General features: G+C 44.0%; 1 protein-coding gene across 1 annotated transcript in view; it reads right to left on the minus strand.

Annotated features, from left to right (window-relative positions):
- itga8 (integrin, alpha 8) overlaps nt 1–15,067 on the minus strand; it is a 42,350-nt gene extending 27,283 nt beyond the window's left edge. The window contains exons 1-12 of the mRNA XM_073486013.1: nt 14,886–15,067; nt 14,462–14,592; nt 10,991–11,091; nt 10,717–10,840; nt 8,545–8,606; nt 8,096–8,141; nt 6,158–6,283; nt 5,971–6,015; nt 4,602–4,645; nt 2,370–2,426; nt 2,122–2,174; nt 1,830–2,035 (exon numbers count right to left, since the gene is read on the minus strand). Coding sequence (XP_073342114.1) covers nt 1,830–2,035; nt 2,122–2,174; nt 2,370–2,426; nt 4,602–4,645; nt 5,971–6,015; nt 6,158–6,283; nt 8,096–8,141; nt 8,545–8,606; nt 10,717–10,840; nt 10,991–11,091; nt 14,462–14,592; nt 14,886–15,067 — 1,177 coding nt within the window. The remainder of the gene's footprint in view (nt 1–1,829; nt 2,036–2,121; nt 2,175–2,369; nt 2,427–4,601; nt 4,646–5,970; nt 6,016–6,157; nt 6,284–8,095; nt 8,142–8,544; nt 8,607–10,716; nt 10,841–10,990; nt 11,092–14,461; nt 14,593–14,885) is intronic.
- Nucleotides 15,068–15,449: the final 382 nt, after the last annotated feature.

Below are 15,449 nucleotides of genomic sequence, written 5' to 3' on the forward strand. Positions count from 1 at the left end.
CGCAGTTGTTCATATCAAGACAGTGTTGGAGAAGGTAGGTTATCACGGATTTAAGAGCTCCTTCAGACATGATGGAGGTATGTAGTTGAACAACAGAGCACCCAACAACACATACATGAAAACAGAGATATAACAATTGACACATTGCGAGCACCTGTCCTGATATGAAAAGTAATAGATTATTTCACCATGCCAAACTCATTAACCTTTTAATGTCCAGACATTGCACTGTCCTGCACGCCAGTATCCCTCAGTACTGTAACTGTCCGAACACCTCTAGACATCCTGTTTGTCTCCGGACCCCCTCTCACTCAGCCTAAACAAGTAGTTCCACATGAAGCAGATTGTGGGGTAGAGAAGATAAATGCAACCATGTGTGTATGCAAGTGTATACATGTGCTTGTCTGTGCGCATGTGCGTCTGCAAGCCTGTATGTCTATGCGTGGGTATGTGTACATAACCGAATAGCTGTGTAAAAAAAAAGAAGCAACATACTTCAAAAATCTTCAAATAATGTGAAAGTCACTCACGGGCATTGCTCAACAGCATCCCACACAATGCAGACATCCACAGCGAAAAATGCGGAACACCCACTGTGATCACTGAGACCAGCGCTATAGGGGATCGATGCTCGCAGACAGAAAGAGGCTGACACTCTGTGAGCGATGGTGATAGAGAGCCAGTGTCGGTTGGTAAATATTAATAACAAAAAGAGCCACATGGCAAATTGAATTAAGCAAAATCATGTGGTTTTAGCTGACACTTAACAGAGCCGTGAAGATAAGAGGAAATTGGCAGAATTTTGCAAAAAAAGGGAGTGATGAGGTCTCTGCAGACAGAAAAGGGATCTGCCAGTGATTAAATCACACCGGGGCACAGGTATACTTGAACACAGACATTTGACATTAGCAAAAAATAAGCTGCTGAAACCTCTGATCACAGTATTTCCATGGTGACGCCATTGCGTAATGACAAATAATGAAATCATGCACAGTCATGGAGCGGTCTGGCAGAGAGGCTCCATGTCCTTTCAGGTCACGTCACCACCCCTCAGAGACCGTCACATCCTGACAGACGATCCTGATTTATGTTTCTGCTCAGAGAAAGCTTCAGTATTGATCCAATGGTTATTGATCTGATGGTTAAAGGGTTTAAAGGGGTGGGACACACATTAACACATGCAGTCCATGAATAAATAAAACTCAAAACAGTGCGCTTGATGTCATACGAGCTCCATATGTGCTACAGTTCATTCATTTTTAAGGGCAGCAGGCCTGAGCTTTATGGAGCATTTGTGCTGCAGGCTGCATGCTTTGTGTGTGTGTGTGTGTGTGTGTGTGTCCAATCAATGTGAGGATAAAACAAACACACTGAAGAGGAATGAACCCAGGGCTGCAGGACAGAAACTCCCAGATGATTTTATCTCAGTGCACATCTGGTGAGTTAAAAATAACTCCAACACACACTTACGTACACATGGCCTTAACCCTTATCAACACAGGAGGGAACAAGTTCACACAGACAACCTTTCATCGCCGCACTTCCTGATTGGCTGAAGAGCTTTGAGTTTTCTCAAAGCAGCGGCATCCGATAGGATTTCCTCAAGTCTGAGACAAAACAGTCCAAGAGGCACGGGAAACAAAGAAAAAGATATGTCTGTCAACGGGTTCACCATATGGGCAGACAAGGGTTCTGTTAAATTTTCTCATCTCCTCTCTCTTTGTTTCCTCTCACATCTTGTATATTTGTGTTTCTCAGATGAATTTCATCTGGCTCAATTTCCTTTTTATCTCATCTTTCTCCTTTTTTCTTTCATTCTCCAAGCATACCGTTGTATCCATCCTGGTTGATGTCTCCCAGGGGTGCTATAGCCGTGCCGAAGCGCCCGAAGACGTGCGTCCCGGTGAGGGCGACAGGTTTGGAGAAAGTGAGCGGGGCCGTCTGCAGGTACAGGTACACCCGCCCCACCTCTCTTGGTTTGCTCTCCATCTCTCTCTCCATGTAGAGGGGCGCTCCGACCAGCACGTCGTCGGTCCTGGGGAGACAAGTTTCAGTTCTCAGAGGAAGAAAGATGAGGAGAGAGTGTATGTTTCTGTAGTGACATGGGAGTTTTGGACTTACCCATCTCCATTCAGGTCAGTGACAGCCACCGAGTAGCCAAAATAGGAGGCCATCTGAAGGACAGACAAAGGAGCATGAGTATTTTTAACCATAAACTCAATATGGTATGATTTTCCTCTAATTTCATCTTCATCCCCATGAGGGTGAATTCCTTCAAAAATAGAAGTAAATCCATATCAGCTGGTGCCCAAGGTGCAAGAGTTTATATGTAACCCTGCAGTCTGATTAGGATGTGTTGATGCTCCTACCTGCTCCCCTGTAAAGTTCTGGATGAAGGTCAGATTGGTGGAGTTGATCATCGCCACCTAAAACAAGCACACAGACTGTCAGATGCAATCCGGCATGACGACTCAAACAAAAGACTTTGTCCTTGTAGCACTCCAGGATCAAACATGGCCAAGCAGTCTGACAAACAGGCACATGAAGAATGCAGGAAAAAAAAAAGCATAAACCGCATAAAAAGCTTTTATTCTACAGAACCCTCTTTCTTTCCCCTGCCCTCCCCCAACCATCATCGTCTGTGTGCCTTTACCATTTCCCCCCTCATCTTTCTCTCCTTCCCCCCATCCTAACCCCGGTCGTGGGGAGCGACGGAGGAGGGTGGGGGGCTGAGAATTCCTTCATAAGACCTAAAATAACAACCACATGGAGACAGCCGGGGGCTACGCGTACACACACATGCACACACTCACACACACATGCAAGATACAAGTTGACCCAGTCGCAGATGTCTCAAAGACACACAAAACGGGGATAGAATTAAGAACACAGACAGATGAGGATGTGTAAACACAAATATTGAATCAGAGTGCTCTGAGTTGTCACAGATTGGTCACAGAAGAAACCTGATCACGGATGACAGCGTCTAACGTGGTCTACCTGCATCCCTCATAACACGCCTCCTGCTGTGAGCTACGAGCCCCCCTCCTCTGTGACACTCACAGTGCACTGTCTGTACAGGAAGGAGCATTCTCGCACCAGCTACAACGTCCAGACAGAAACTGCTGCGGTATGTGTGTGTGAGTGTGATGAGTCTCGCGGTTGCACTGCAGGTTAGGGTTAGGGGTCAGGCGTGTGTGGAGAAGGGTTAGTAGGGTTAGGTGGGGTCACTGCCCTCCACATGCAGCGGAAGCCGTGTGTCATTAGGGAGGATTGACACAGTCAGCCCTGGGGACATGTTCCCATAAGAGAACACGAGACACACCACAGTTTACACACAGATGCACACACTGTATTTGCATGTAGATGCATGTGCATGGTGAAAGCTGTAATCCTATATGAAACAGTAAAAGCAGACGAGTCTAGAGGAGTTTACTTCTGATCCCTCCTGCACTTCTTATCTCACATAGACTGCCACACATAAGTACATCTTGAAATGTCAGGTTCAGAGCATGCAGATGGGCGACAGAGTAAGGACAAAACAACATTAAGTTTCACCATAAGCCACCAAAACAGCTTAAAACTTCCTTGGCATAGATTCCACACATCTCTGGAAATATTCCTGGAGGAACAGAGACCACTCTTCCAAAATATAATTCCTAATTTGGTGTTTTGACGAAGAGTGCTGTTGAACACATCTCCCATAGGTGTTTGCAAAGGCCATGACATACGATTAACATTTTCAAACCACTGTGACCATTTGATTCTCTACATTAATTATGCTTGAAAAGAAAAGTCCTTTTCTGCTAACCTAGCACCAAAATCTCTCCTGTGAGCCTTTTTGTTGAATTTTTCTTTCAAACTTTCAAATCTTACCAGGAGTTTTTGTCTAATTTCGAGTAAAAATATCTCAATACCCTTAATGAAAGACACAAGAACCTAAATTGTAACATTTTAACAGTGATGGAATGTAACTAAGTACATTAACTCAAATACTGTACTTAAGAACAATTTTGAGATACTTAAGTATTGCGGTTCTTTGTTACTTTATACTCCCACTCCACTGAATTTCGAGGCAAATATTGTCCTTTTACTCCACTGCATTTATTTTATATCTATAGTTACTAGTTATTTTTGAAGACTGAATGCTGCATCAGAGCCAAAGTAGTGCATTTTTAATTTTTTCGATTCCGATTACACGAAAAATGCTGAATATCAGATCCAATAATTGGCCAGACCCATAGTATACAGAATATACATACATGTAAATATATGTATAATTTACTTTTACTTGTACTTTTGATACTTCAGTGCATTCAATATCAGATACTTTAAGACTTTTACTAAAGCACTATTTGTGTGGGTGACACACAACTACTTTTACCAAAGTAGAATTTAAACACAATATCTTGACTTTTACTCAAGTATGACTTTTGGGTACTTTTTACAACACTGCATTCCAGTGAGATGAAGGGACTCTTTTTAGATATCACATCCTATTTCACAAATAAGATGTGAAATCCTCACAAGTGAATTTTCACTTGTTCTACTGGCAGATTTTTTACTTATTGTAAGTGGCATTTTTCCCACTGTATACTCACATATCCAAAGTTCTGTGCTCCTCTTGGGACTCCAGCTATCAGCTCTGGGAAACGTAAAAATAATGAAAGACTTAAATTAGCATGTGTCAATGTGTGAGAAAAGTGGCTCGACAGTGGTTTTTCTCAAAGGCTTTAACCCTAAAATCCCCTCCCCAGCCCACCCTGTCAGAAGGGCCAAGTGTCGCTGAGGACACACTGAGTGATCGGGTGCTCAAGCTCTGGTCGTGTATTGATTGATGAGTGCGGCGCTGTGAACTTATAGGGACGATCTGAAGGACCCACCCAGAGAGAGAAGACAGACAGAGTCCCCCCCCTTCCTCCCCTCCAGCTCTACCCAAAAGACTCAACCACGATCCCATAAACCAGCACTTCCCAGCTCCATCTTTGCTCAGAATTCCCAGTTACGACCAGTTCTTGGGTCTGAAGAGGGTTTTGGGGGAACAAGACCACAACAAGCTTAGTACCACAACACAACACAACAGCGGGCATGTGTAACCTCTTATGGCTCGCTTTAAGACTCTCTGACATGTGTTGTGCCGGAGGCGGCTCAGGGCCCTTTGCGGGGTTGGTATGGGGGTATGTAAACTTAAAGATCCCACTAAATGGTGATTAGCAAAGAGGCTCTGATAGACAGGAAATTATGAATGGGAAGCTGGAGTGGCTTTGAGGAGGCATGCAGGGTCTCATGCTTGTGTTTGAAGGGAAAGTAATAAAACAATAGTTTAGAAAATGTTGTAATATGACTGTGGACAGATTTCCTTTAATAAAAGAGCTGTGCTTTTATGTTGCTTGTGTGCTTCATCTACTGGCAAACTGATGGCATGGGAATGATGTCAGCAGCACCTGAATCAAAATGCTGCGCCACTGGCAAGATGATGATTTCTATGAATTTATTTTGGCCTCTCAAGGTTCAACAAAGATGAACTCAGAGACACTTTCCCCCACCTGCACGTCTTTGATAAAATGATGGAGTGTGGCGTGCATGTCTCTCTTTCCACCTAATATTTCAAGTCCGCGAGAGACTCCGGACCCACTATAGATCTGAAGGGGTCTGCCACAAATCATTCTAATCAGTCAGAATGAAGGAGAGGAAATCCCTTTATCAGTGGTTCCTGAAGTCCTGTCCCCTCAGGGTCGCGACCCAGACATGCAGAGACAGTTCTCATTACTGCCTCGGAGTTCAGACCGAGGCACTGTCACACAGCTGTCCACTCCTTATCCCTCACCCCGCACCACCCGTCACAGTGCTCCTCCTGGCATCCAGCTGGGGAGAGTGTTGTGTGGCTGCGACTGTGTTGCCGATGTTGGCAGCGAGGGATTTCTCTGGTGCAACATGTGGTTAGTTGTAATGAATTGTGGGCTTTCTCACCTTGTTCAGAGTCTCCTGTAAACTCTCCCACCGCCACAGAGTAACCTAGAGAGAGAAATGGGTTGCACATGAAGATGATTAAGTCTTCGTAAACTGTAAGTGACGTGTGTGATGTCATTTCTGATCATTATTTAGATCAACACAGTTGTCGCAGTGTGTGTGTGTTTGTTTTGTAAATGCATGTTACCAAGGTAGCTGTCGTCGTGTGTGTCCTCAGCAGCTCTGGTGTGTTTCTCTCCTGGAACACGTCTCAGCACCGCCTTCAAAGAGTAGCCGTTCAGTATCTCAGCTATCCCCGCTGTCATTACCTGACCTGCACTCACACGCACACACACATATGCACACACACACACACAGGGATAAATAGATAGAGAAAAACAAACAACTCAGGGTGAGAGAGTCACATCTGTTCAGCTCAGACCCCATGAAGGGAGCACCGCTGCCCTCTGCGATAGAAACCTGCTGGACCGCCTGCACACAGAGCTAACTACACCAAGAAGTCTTCCCTGAGGAAAGCTAAAACACATCGCTGGCAGAGGACTAGCTGTTCCTTTTAAAACCTTAAAGAAAGAAAACGCCTGTCCTCTCCGCAGCGTGGATTGTGAATTATAGGTGAGCGCGCACAAACAACACCCTTCCTCTGGTGTTGAACAAGAGGTCAAGCAAACAAATGATTTTATCTACGGCCGCCCTCAACCTCCCATAAATCCTCCTTAATGTGTGTGTGTGTGTCGTGGCAGGGAGAGAAATGTGCCCTCTCAAACCCTCTCCTCTCTCTATGAGTTTATCTCCCAGAATAACATTTCACTGCCTCAACTCATCATTAAACGTCTATCTGATTAATGAGACACTGCTCATAAGTCACAGCTGCTAATTTGAAACGTCCTTTACACCCAGAGATAACAAGACTGTATATAAAAGTGCTTTTTTTTTTCTTTTAAATGATGACTGAGGCTGAAGGCTGTGGATAATCGTTGTATATTAGAGGCCATAAAATCCAGGCTGAGTGCTTTTATAAACATTCGGAGGAAGTGTTTTAACTGGAGGCAGCCAGCCTTGCCACGCTGAGGGCACAGAGCGGGAGCAGTCCATTAGGCTGTCTGTGATGGCTGTCTAGTGCGGTCTTGTATGCTGGGACATTCATTCTTCAACCATATGTAATAACAGCAGGGATGCCAAAGCAATAACCCCAAAATCATATAAATTTGTGCAACAGTTATGAAATATCCATCACAGAGCCACTTTCTGAAAACACGCACCCTCTCTCGCTAAATCTTTCTTTTTCTGGACAAATGAAGTGCGGTGGAGTGACAGACAATGACGGGAAAGAGAAATTAGCTTGTGCAGCTGATTAGTGACCGTCTCCAGCTGCAGAACTCTAAATTTGGATACTCTCACACACCTGGAGCCGGGGGAGTATCGCTCCACTCCAACAGCTGAACTCTGACACACTCTAGCTGTGTCTACACCTATTAAGACACTTCATCCCTCTGCTTAGACTCGGCCCTCACATCCAGCGAGCGAGCTGACCTCAGCGCTGCTTTTATCAAGCAGAAGATCCATCTTTCTTCTTCTCTCGCCGTGTCTGACTCACTCCCTCACTTCTCAACTTTCTCTGCAACGTGTTTCTGTCATCTCCTTAACAATCCTCCATCACTTCCGCTGTCCTTCCTGCTCTCGCCGTTTAAATTCTCCCCACCTTTCCTCTGTCCTTCTCAACTGTGTGGCGTCTCCTCAAAGCTTTTTCCAAGCCCCTCTGCACTTTATCAGGGGGCAGAGGGGCAGTTCCTCCACACTCCATTACGCCCCGATCAGCTCATTACAGAGCCCAAACACCCACTTCCTGCTCCCTGACGGAGAGTGGCATGAAGTAAAGGAGCGAGGGAGGGGAAAAAGTCAAGGAAAGCGGCAAAGACAGAGAAAGAGACACATTTCTTTCCACTTTCTCCTTCGTAAGACTCCTGTAATGAAATTGCAGATTTGGCAAGCGCGTCTGTGTGCATGTGTGCGTGTGTGGGCTGATCTGACTGTTAAACTCATCTCTCATTTGAACACCTTCCCATCTATGAAATCACTGCAGAGAGAAGAGACAAAACACAGGTTTACACACTGTTGTTGGGGTTACCTTGCCAGTAAAAGCTTCCAGGTCCTCCTACTACCAGCATTCCTTCCTGGAATAAACACAATTAGTTAAGGTTAGTCATGTGACAGATGTGTCAGTGTGAGCGTGTGTTATAACATATGAGTGCACATATGATTCCTGCTGTCACGCCTGTTGACATCCTGTGGAGAATGACAGCTTCCTGTACAGGAGGCTAGAGTTGGACTATGAGACAGAGATCAAAGTTCACATTGACTATACAGTGAAAGAATGTCTATGTGTGTATGCGTGTTTGGTCTATTGTGTTCAGAGGCGATGGGTCACATCAGGAGTGCAGGCTCCTCGAGGGACGTATGTGCTCTCATCTTCCCCGTGTCCATAAATCTCTGAGGGGAGTGTTTGAAGAAAACTCTCTGTTTGCACTTTGAGAGGGGACGAGAAGTGTGCAAGGGGGTTATTGCTGCAGTCATTACCTTGGTGAAATCCACGCTGAAGCCAGCCTGGCAGAACCCCTGTCCCTCTGGGTCCGGATCGTCTGAAAAACACAACAGTAAAACATGTAATTCAAACACGAGAACCAGCATCTTAATTGTTAAAAAACATTTTCTGGAACAAAGCACTCAACTAACATTGCAGAGAGCATTACCTCTATCAGATGAAACAATTACACAACTCGCAACATGAAGAAAAGCATTCAAATGTAGAACCGCTGAGGTGTGTTTCTGTTTAAATCACTGCATCAAACTGTGCATGAACACGCAAAACGTATGTGCTCATAATAAATTGTTCTTCATTTCAGAGGCACCCTGAGGTGAAACTTAATGATGCGTGACTCCACACGTGCGCATATAAACAAAGTGCGAGTTATAGAAGGAGTCTGAGTGTCGTAGATTAATGTTGAGATGAAGCAAAAAAGCTGCCGTGAGCTGACGATGAACAAATATTTCCTCTGCAGCGTTATTCGCCTCTTGAGAACAATTGAGTTTACAAGGTGATTATTCCAGTCTTGATTGGTCAGAACTGACATGAACAACAAAATAGAGATCCTTAACAACTTTTAGTAGCGGGAGTGTGAGTAAGAATGTGTGTGTGTGTATGTGAGGGGGATTTTTATGCAGAGCGGATGATGGAGTTGGATGATAAGAGCTGTGTTTGATCTGCTGTTTATGATGTGCCACCTGATAGCCTCCATTTCTCCTTATCGTACTCTGCTGGTGCCTTTTTATCACAGTACAGGGTGAGAGGGGTCGCAGGAAGAAAGTAGGAGAGAAAGAAGAAAAAAACTGGAGATTAAGTTGGGAGGGTCGGGGGGCAGGGAGCCAGAAAATCCCATGAATCCCATTAATAGAACTGATGACAGGAAGAAGAGGACCAGAGAGAGAAACAGATACAGCGAGAGAGACAGGATATCAGGTTGCTGTGGCAACTTGTAAAACATTAGTTGAGGTAATATATTAGAAAAGCTGCTTGAGTCATATAAAGAAATACACATCTCCCCACAGGAGATAGTCTTGGTTTTCTTTGGCCAGGTTTTGAGACATCTAGCTTTGAGATTTCTGCCAAATAACATAGAAGAGAATGACATTTTGTTTGTGGAAAGCACAAATGACTTAAAAACATGCTATTCAGCGTTTTGATTCGGACTATTTCTCTCATGGTCTGGGTTTTTTTTCGGTTTGTTGACTTCCTGTTTGTTTTGTAGTTGTATCCTTTTGTGTCTTGTTGTCACTTTCTACTTCCTGCTCACCTGTGGTCCTGTGCTCCCCCCACCCCACCTGTCTCACATCAGCCTTGTTAGAACTGCTAATTGTTCCAAGTGTCTCTCCACCGGCTCCTCATCCCCTCGTTAGTTTAGTTTGCATTTAAGCCTGTGTTGTTCCCTCACTCTTCGTTGGTTCGTCTGCTTTCGTCCACGTATCTCCTGTGCTCTTCTGCCTGTTCCCCCTTCTTTGTGTGTTCCCTGTGTTCCTGAATTGTTCCTTGTGGTTCTCTCTTTTGTCTTCAGTTTTTGTATTGCTTTGGTATTTTCCTTTGCCGGCCTTTTTGTTGCCAGTTTTTGTCGACTGCCATTTTCTCGTTTACACATTTGGATTTTGGATTTTTGCAGGGTTTTTTTGCATTGCCTTTTTGCTTAAATTGTGACAATTTTCTCAGTATATAGTAGTTTTAAATGAAAATAGTCCACTCTGTGGATTATTCTGAGTAATGGGCTGAGTGAATTCTTTAGATATACTACTACAATACCACAAAAAATGAAAGTCAACTCAATTGTAGTGGGGCGGAGTCGGATATATTGAAACCTGGACAACTAAAATTATCGCATGGCTAGATACTATCAGAGGCAAGTGAGAAAAGTGTTTTATTGTGTGTAATCTAGACCCTTTAAACTTTTAAACTTGACCCTTTAATAAGCTTAGACATGATTTTTTATTGTCTGACATAAAAATCAGGGCACTGTATTTAAACATTATGACATATTATGACATATTACCCTGATGAAAGATACAGTACATTAAAATAAAGGAAGACTCTAAATACAGTAAATTTATGGTCAGTGACAGCAGAGAGAGAAGAAGAAAAAAACAAAGGCAAGGAGATTTGGACGGCAGTAAAAAAGATGGAGACGGGGCTGCGGGGTGACTCACTGGTCCTGCAGGGTGAGTACTCTGCGTAGGCGCTGAAGTTCTGGACGGCCACATAGCAGGTCCCCACGGGGTCCTTCTCCCCGCTCAGCTTCACCGTCCGCCAGTGGTAGAGGGGAGCACATGCCTAAAAAACAGACAACACCCTGATTAACAAGATTTAAAGAAATACTGACCTTAATGGCAACTAAAAGTTGTGTGTAAGTTATAACTTTCAAGCATGTAAGATAACACCGATGATACATATCTGATATTATCAGACATCATGTCTACTCACCACCACTTTCCCTTTGTGTGTCCTGACAGATGCTCCAAACCACTGGTGCGACTTAAACTCCAGAGGCTCTCTGGTGCCGTTTACCTTTATCATTCTGTTATCTGGGGGGAGACAGAGAGAGAGAGACGGGAAGTGGAAAAGACATTAAAAAAAGCGAATGAAAGAAACATTTCATAGTGGTGCCAGTAAAAGCTGATATTGCCTGTGGTAATGTGGATCCAGGCCTGTAGCTCTGCCTGTGTGAATGGAAAGTATTTGTCCTTGATAAGCAAAGAACAAACAGCGACATCTTAAACAGGCCTGTAACGAACATCAAAACACCATTTGCCCCCCAGAAACAGACATTTGTCACGATGCTTCTTCTCTCAGTCAAAGCCTTTCCCATAAAATGTAACAACACTTAAGATACTTACACACATACACAGGCCCAGACACACATTATGAGCATTTCCCAGCCCACTCACAATAAAGTGTCAGATTTGGTGTGCATGTGTGTCTCTAGTCTGTTGTGGATATTTTCCAGCGTTATTAAAGACCAGCTGGTGCTCTTTAGGGCCGTGCAGACCCCTCACTATTAAACACCTTCCTTCAGCACATGCTCACACACTAAAATAGGCACTTAGAGGCAGACAATAAATGCAAAAAGGCAGGTGTACAGTGGATTTTCTTCTGCCTTTTAAAGGAGACATATGTCCATTTTCAGGTTCATAATTTTATTTTTTGTCACTACTAGGATAGGTTGACATGCTTTAATGCTCAATAAACATCAGTTTTCTCATACTGTCACAAAGTCACAGAATTAAAGGCGGGACTACTGACGAGGCGTTTCAGGAGCAGCGTTTTCTGTCGGATCTTTTTAACTTTCAAGATCTTTAACATGCACAAGAACATATATAAACACTGAAGGAGAGGAAAAAAATATATAATAGGTCTCCTTTAAAGTTGTTAATATTTTCATCTCCTCTGAGGGAGTTTGTTATAGAGTTTATTTGACTCTAAACCTCTTTCTTGTCACCATCATCATTTACAGGATGTATGGTAGGCCAAACCTCCATCAACTTGTGTGTTTGCATGCTTTAATATAAATTAATCCGATATCTAATAAAAAACATGACTATATAGAGTAATAAAGCCCATCACTCTAATCTAAAACAGCATCAGGGACCTAAAGGTTAAAGAAACAGGCTCGTGAGTTGAAGGAAGTTCTTCTTAATTCCAGGACAAATGTGTAAACTGTGGTTTAAGGTAGTGAATGAAGAATATACTCTAACAGACACACCCAGCTGTGTTTGCTCTAGCTCTGAGGCCACAGCCAAGGACTGAGACATGAGCAAGATTGCAATAAGTTTCTTTAAAAGAGCTATAGATATTTTGTTTCTCTAAATATTTGTGTAATTCGTGCATTTTTTACTTTCTGGCAGAGTAAAAAGCAAGTAGAAACCTGACACATGTTTTTTTTTTAAAAAAAATCTTATCATGGACATGCAATCACTAATGTGCACCTATCACCATATCAATCCCTATCTCAACCCCCACTGCTACAGCGGCATGACTTGACACATCTGCATAACGTCACTGAAGCCACACACACACACACACACACACACACACACATAATAAGGCACATGTGAAGCTGATGTAAGGATATTAGCCAACACAGTACACACAGATGGTCACCACTTGTGCTGATATATTGTACAGTGTGTGTGTGTGTGTGTGTGTGTGTGTCTTTGTCTGGTTCATACCTGTAATAAAGTGTCTGCTGTAACTCTAGAAATATCCACCGTGGCCACTGTCATCAATCACCTCACGCATACCCACTCATTCCAGTGAATAGGTACACACACACGACTGTGCACACATTTGTTCCTCTATGTTTATTCTTATTTCCTCCAAACCTGAAATTTCTCCTAAAACACTTCACACTAAAACTCAGCCCTCTGTGAAAAGGAACCTGTGATTAACTTGAGGGAGAGCAAAGAAAATGGTCCTCACGTTGGTGGTTTACTCTCATCTGCATGAAGCTCGCTTTAGTTCAGACAGAGAAATGTGCTTATGTGCTTGCATCAGCTGATCGGCTATCAGCTGTTTCCTTCATGCTTCCTCATTAGCAGGAGTGTGTGTGTGACATGCCAGTATCACTTGCTGCTGCAGCTCCATCCACAAGGGACATGTTTTAAGTGGAGGTCGTCCCCTGGAGGATTCTGGTGATTTTTTATCCATCATTTTGTGCCTTTTCTGTATATCTTCATAGTGGACATATCTTTATTTATGTTACGGTAAACACTTAATTCAGTTTCATACTACTAATCAACATAAAATACTAGTAAAATAATCGTCTTTCACGATATTTGGGTGAAACAACATCATGATATAAACTTTTGGATATCGCCCAAGCCTAATGTTCATCCACAACTAAATCTTTCTCCATATGTGTTGAGCTTTTGATATCATTAACTCTGCTTCGATCTTATCCTCATCTATGTTTACAACTCTCTCTGATTTCCCTGTCAGATAAATTAGTTCTCCTAACAGAATCATTTTAATTTGTTGCAGAATAAAACCTCAAAGAGCGGAACCGCTTCCACCAAAGTTAACTGTGTGATAAAAGGTCAGTTCCTGCTCCATCTCTCTTTTGACGTTGATAGAAACCCTCACAAAGAGAGAGAGAGAGAGAGAGAGAGAGAGAGAAAGAGAGAGGGAAGGAGACAGGGATACATTTTCAAGATCTAATAAAAAGCAGACCTCACCCAATCCCCCTTTCTTCGGAAGGGGAACTAAATTCCCATGTGCATACACTTTACCCCCTCCTCCTCTCCCACCACCCCTCTCTCTCTCTCTCTCTCTCTCTCTCTCTCTCTCTCACTCATTTTCCCACTTGTTCTCTCTCCCTACCAACTCAGATGGAAAAGTGTGCATCAGCGACATTGGACGCACAAACACAGGCTGATTGGACACGTCCCCTTGATGACAATATATTGAAAACCATGAACAACATGACATGGGCTTGCACCAGCCACGTCTTCTGTCGGATGAAGCTGATGAGGCCCATATGTCCTCTTATCTCTCTTTTTCATGCAGCAACATGTGTGCCAACTCATACACACACATACCAGACGCGCAGGTTATGAAACTCCAGTGGGTCCAAATGGTGGAACATCTGGGGCCACCTTTGATTTTAAAAGGATCCACTTGGACTTCAGCGCAATGAACGCTTGTTAAATTTCATTTCTGTTATTCACTGAAATTACTCCTCATAAAACAGGGACATTGTTGAGCATATGTCTCACAGTCGGTCCAGATATAATAGAAAAGTTATTCATGTCCATGTCCTGTGAAATCCTTTAAAACAGGAGCATGTAAGGAGCATATTTACACCCCGTGGGGCCCCCAGGAGGGCTGCCATGAATTCATTTTGAACCATGACATGCAAAAACTGAACGGAAGAAAAAAAAAAGTCAGGTTACTTACTGGAATTGTCAAAAGGAATCTGTCTGCAGCTGTCAGGGAGTCCAGGCCAGGGGCAGTAGTAGACGGCCCCAGCCTCCATGATGCCTGGCTGGGAGGTGTTCGCCTTGGGAGCCCCCACCAGCACACTGATCCTGGAGGGGAGAAGGAGGTGCAGGAGAGTGTGAAGTCAGTGGATCATTCATACATCTCAGTTTCTTTGCTATTTCATTATTATGCTTCGCCTCCTCTGTCTTGTGCACCTACAGAGATGATGAAGCCTCATTTCTTTTCATTGAAATGTTTTTTTTTTCTCACATCACATCATTTGGATTCAATTCTCTTCCATTGGGTCTACTGTAGAGAACTTATGGCAGGTCTAACTACATGTACATAACTCCTGCAGGACCCCTAATGGGACAACTTCAGTCCTGATGTTGCCACTCACGTGTTGCTGTCGCTGGTAGCCTGGTAGAAGTCCACAGAATAACCGAAATAACTCCCATCGGGTCCCCTGTAAACCGTAGGATGCCCTGCGTAAATGTTGAAACTCCAAACTCCATTCAGCGCCGAGAGCAGCCCGAGAATAAACATCCCAGCGGAGGAAACGCGGTCCCACACACGCTCCATCCTCAAAGAACAGCCGGCAGCGCACTATTCCCCCCAAAATGAGAAGGAACTGGGACAGAGAGAGAGAAAGAGAGAGCGTTTCCTCCGTGCAGGTGAGGTAGGCTTGTCCCGGGTTAAGTCCGCCAACTGGATGTCACTTGATCTCTGCGCTCTGCTCTGCTCTGCTGCGCTTCCCCCCCAAAAGAGTACTGCCTCCTGACACCCTGAAACCACCAGGTCTGTCCAGAGTCTCAGCTACAGGACTACACAGCCGCGCCCCCGCTTTACCCCCTACACACACACACATACACACACACACACACACACACACACACACACACACACACACACATTACAAGGCACAGACCACATCTGAGCGCGCTACGGGGCTGGCGCGTCACAG

This window comes from Pagrus major, chromosome 17 (genome assembly GCF_040436345.1).
Source record: "Pagrus major chromosome 17, Pma_NU_1.0".
Lineage (NCBI taxonomy): Eukaryota > Metazoa > Chordata > Actinopteri > Spariformes > Sparidae > Pagrus > Pagrus major.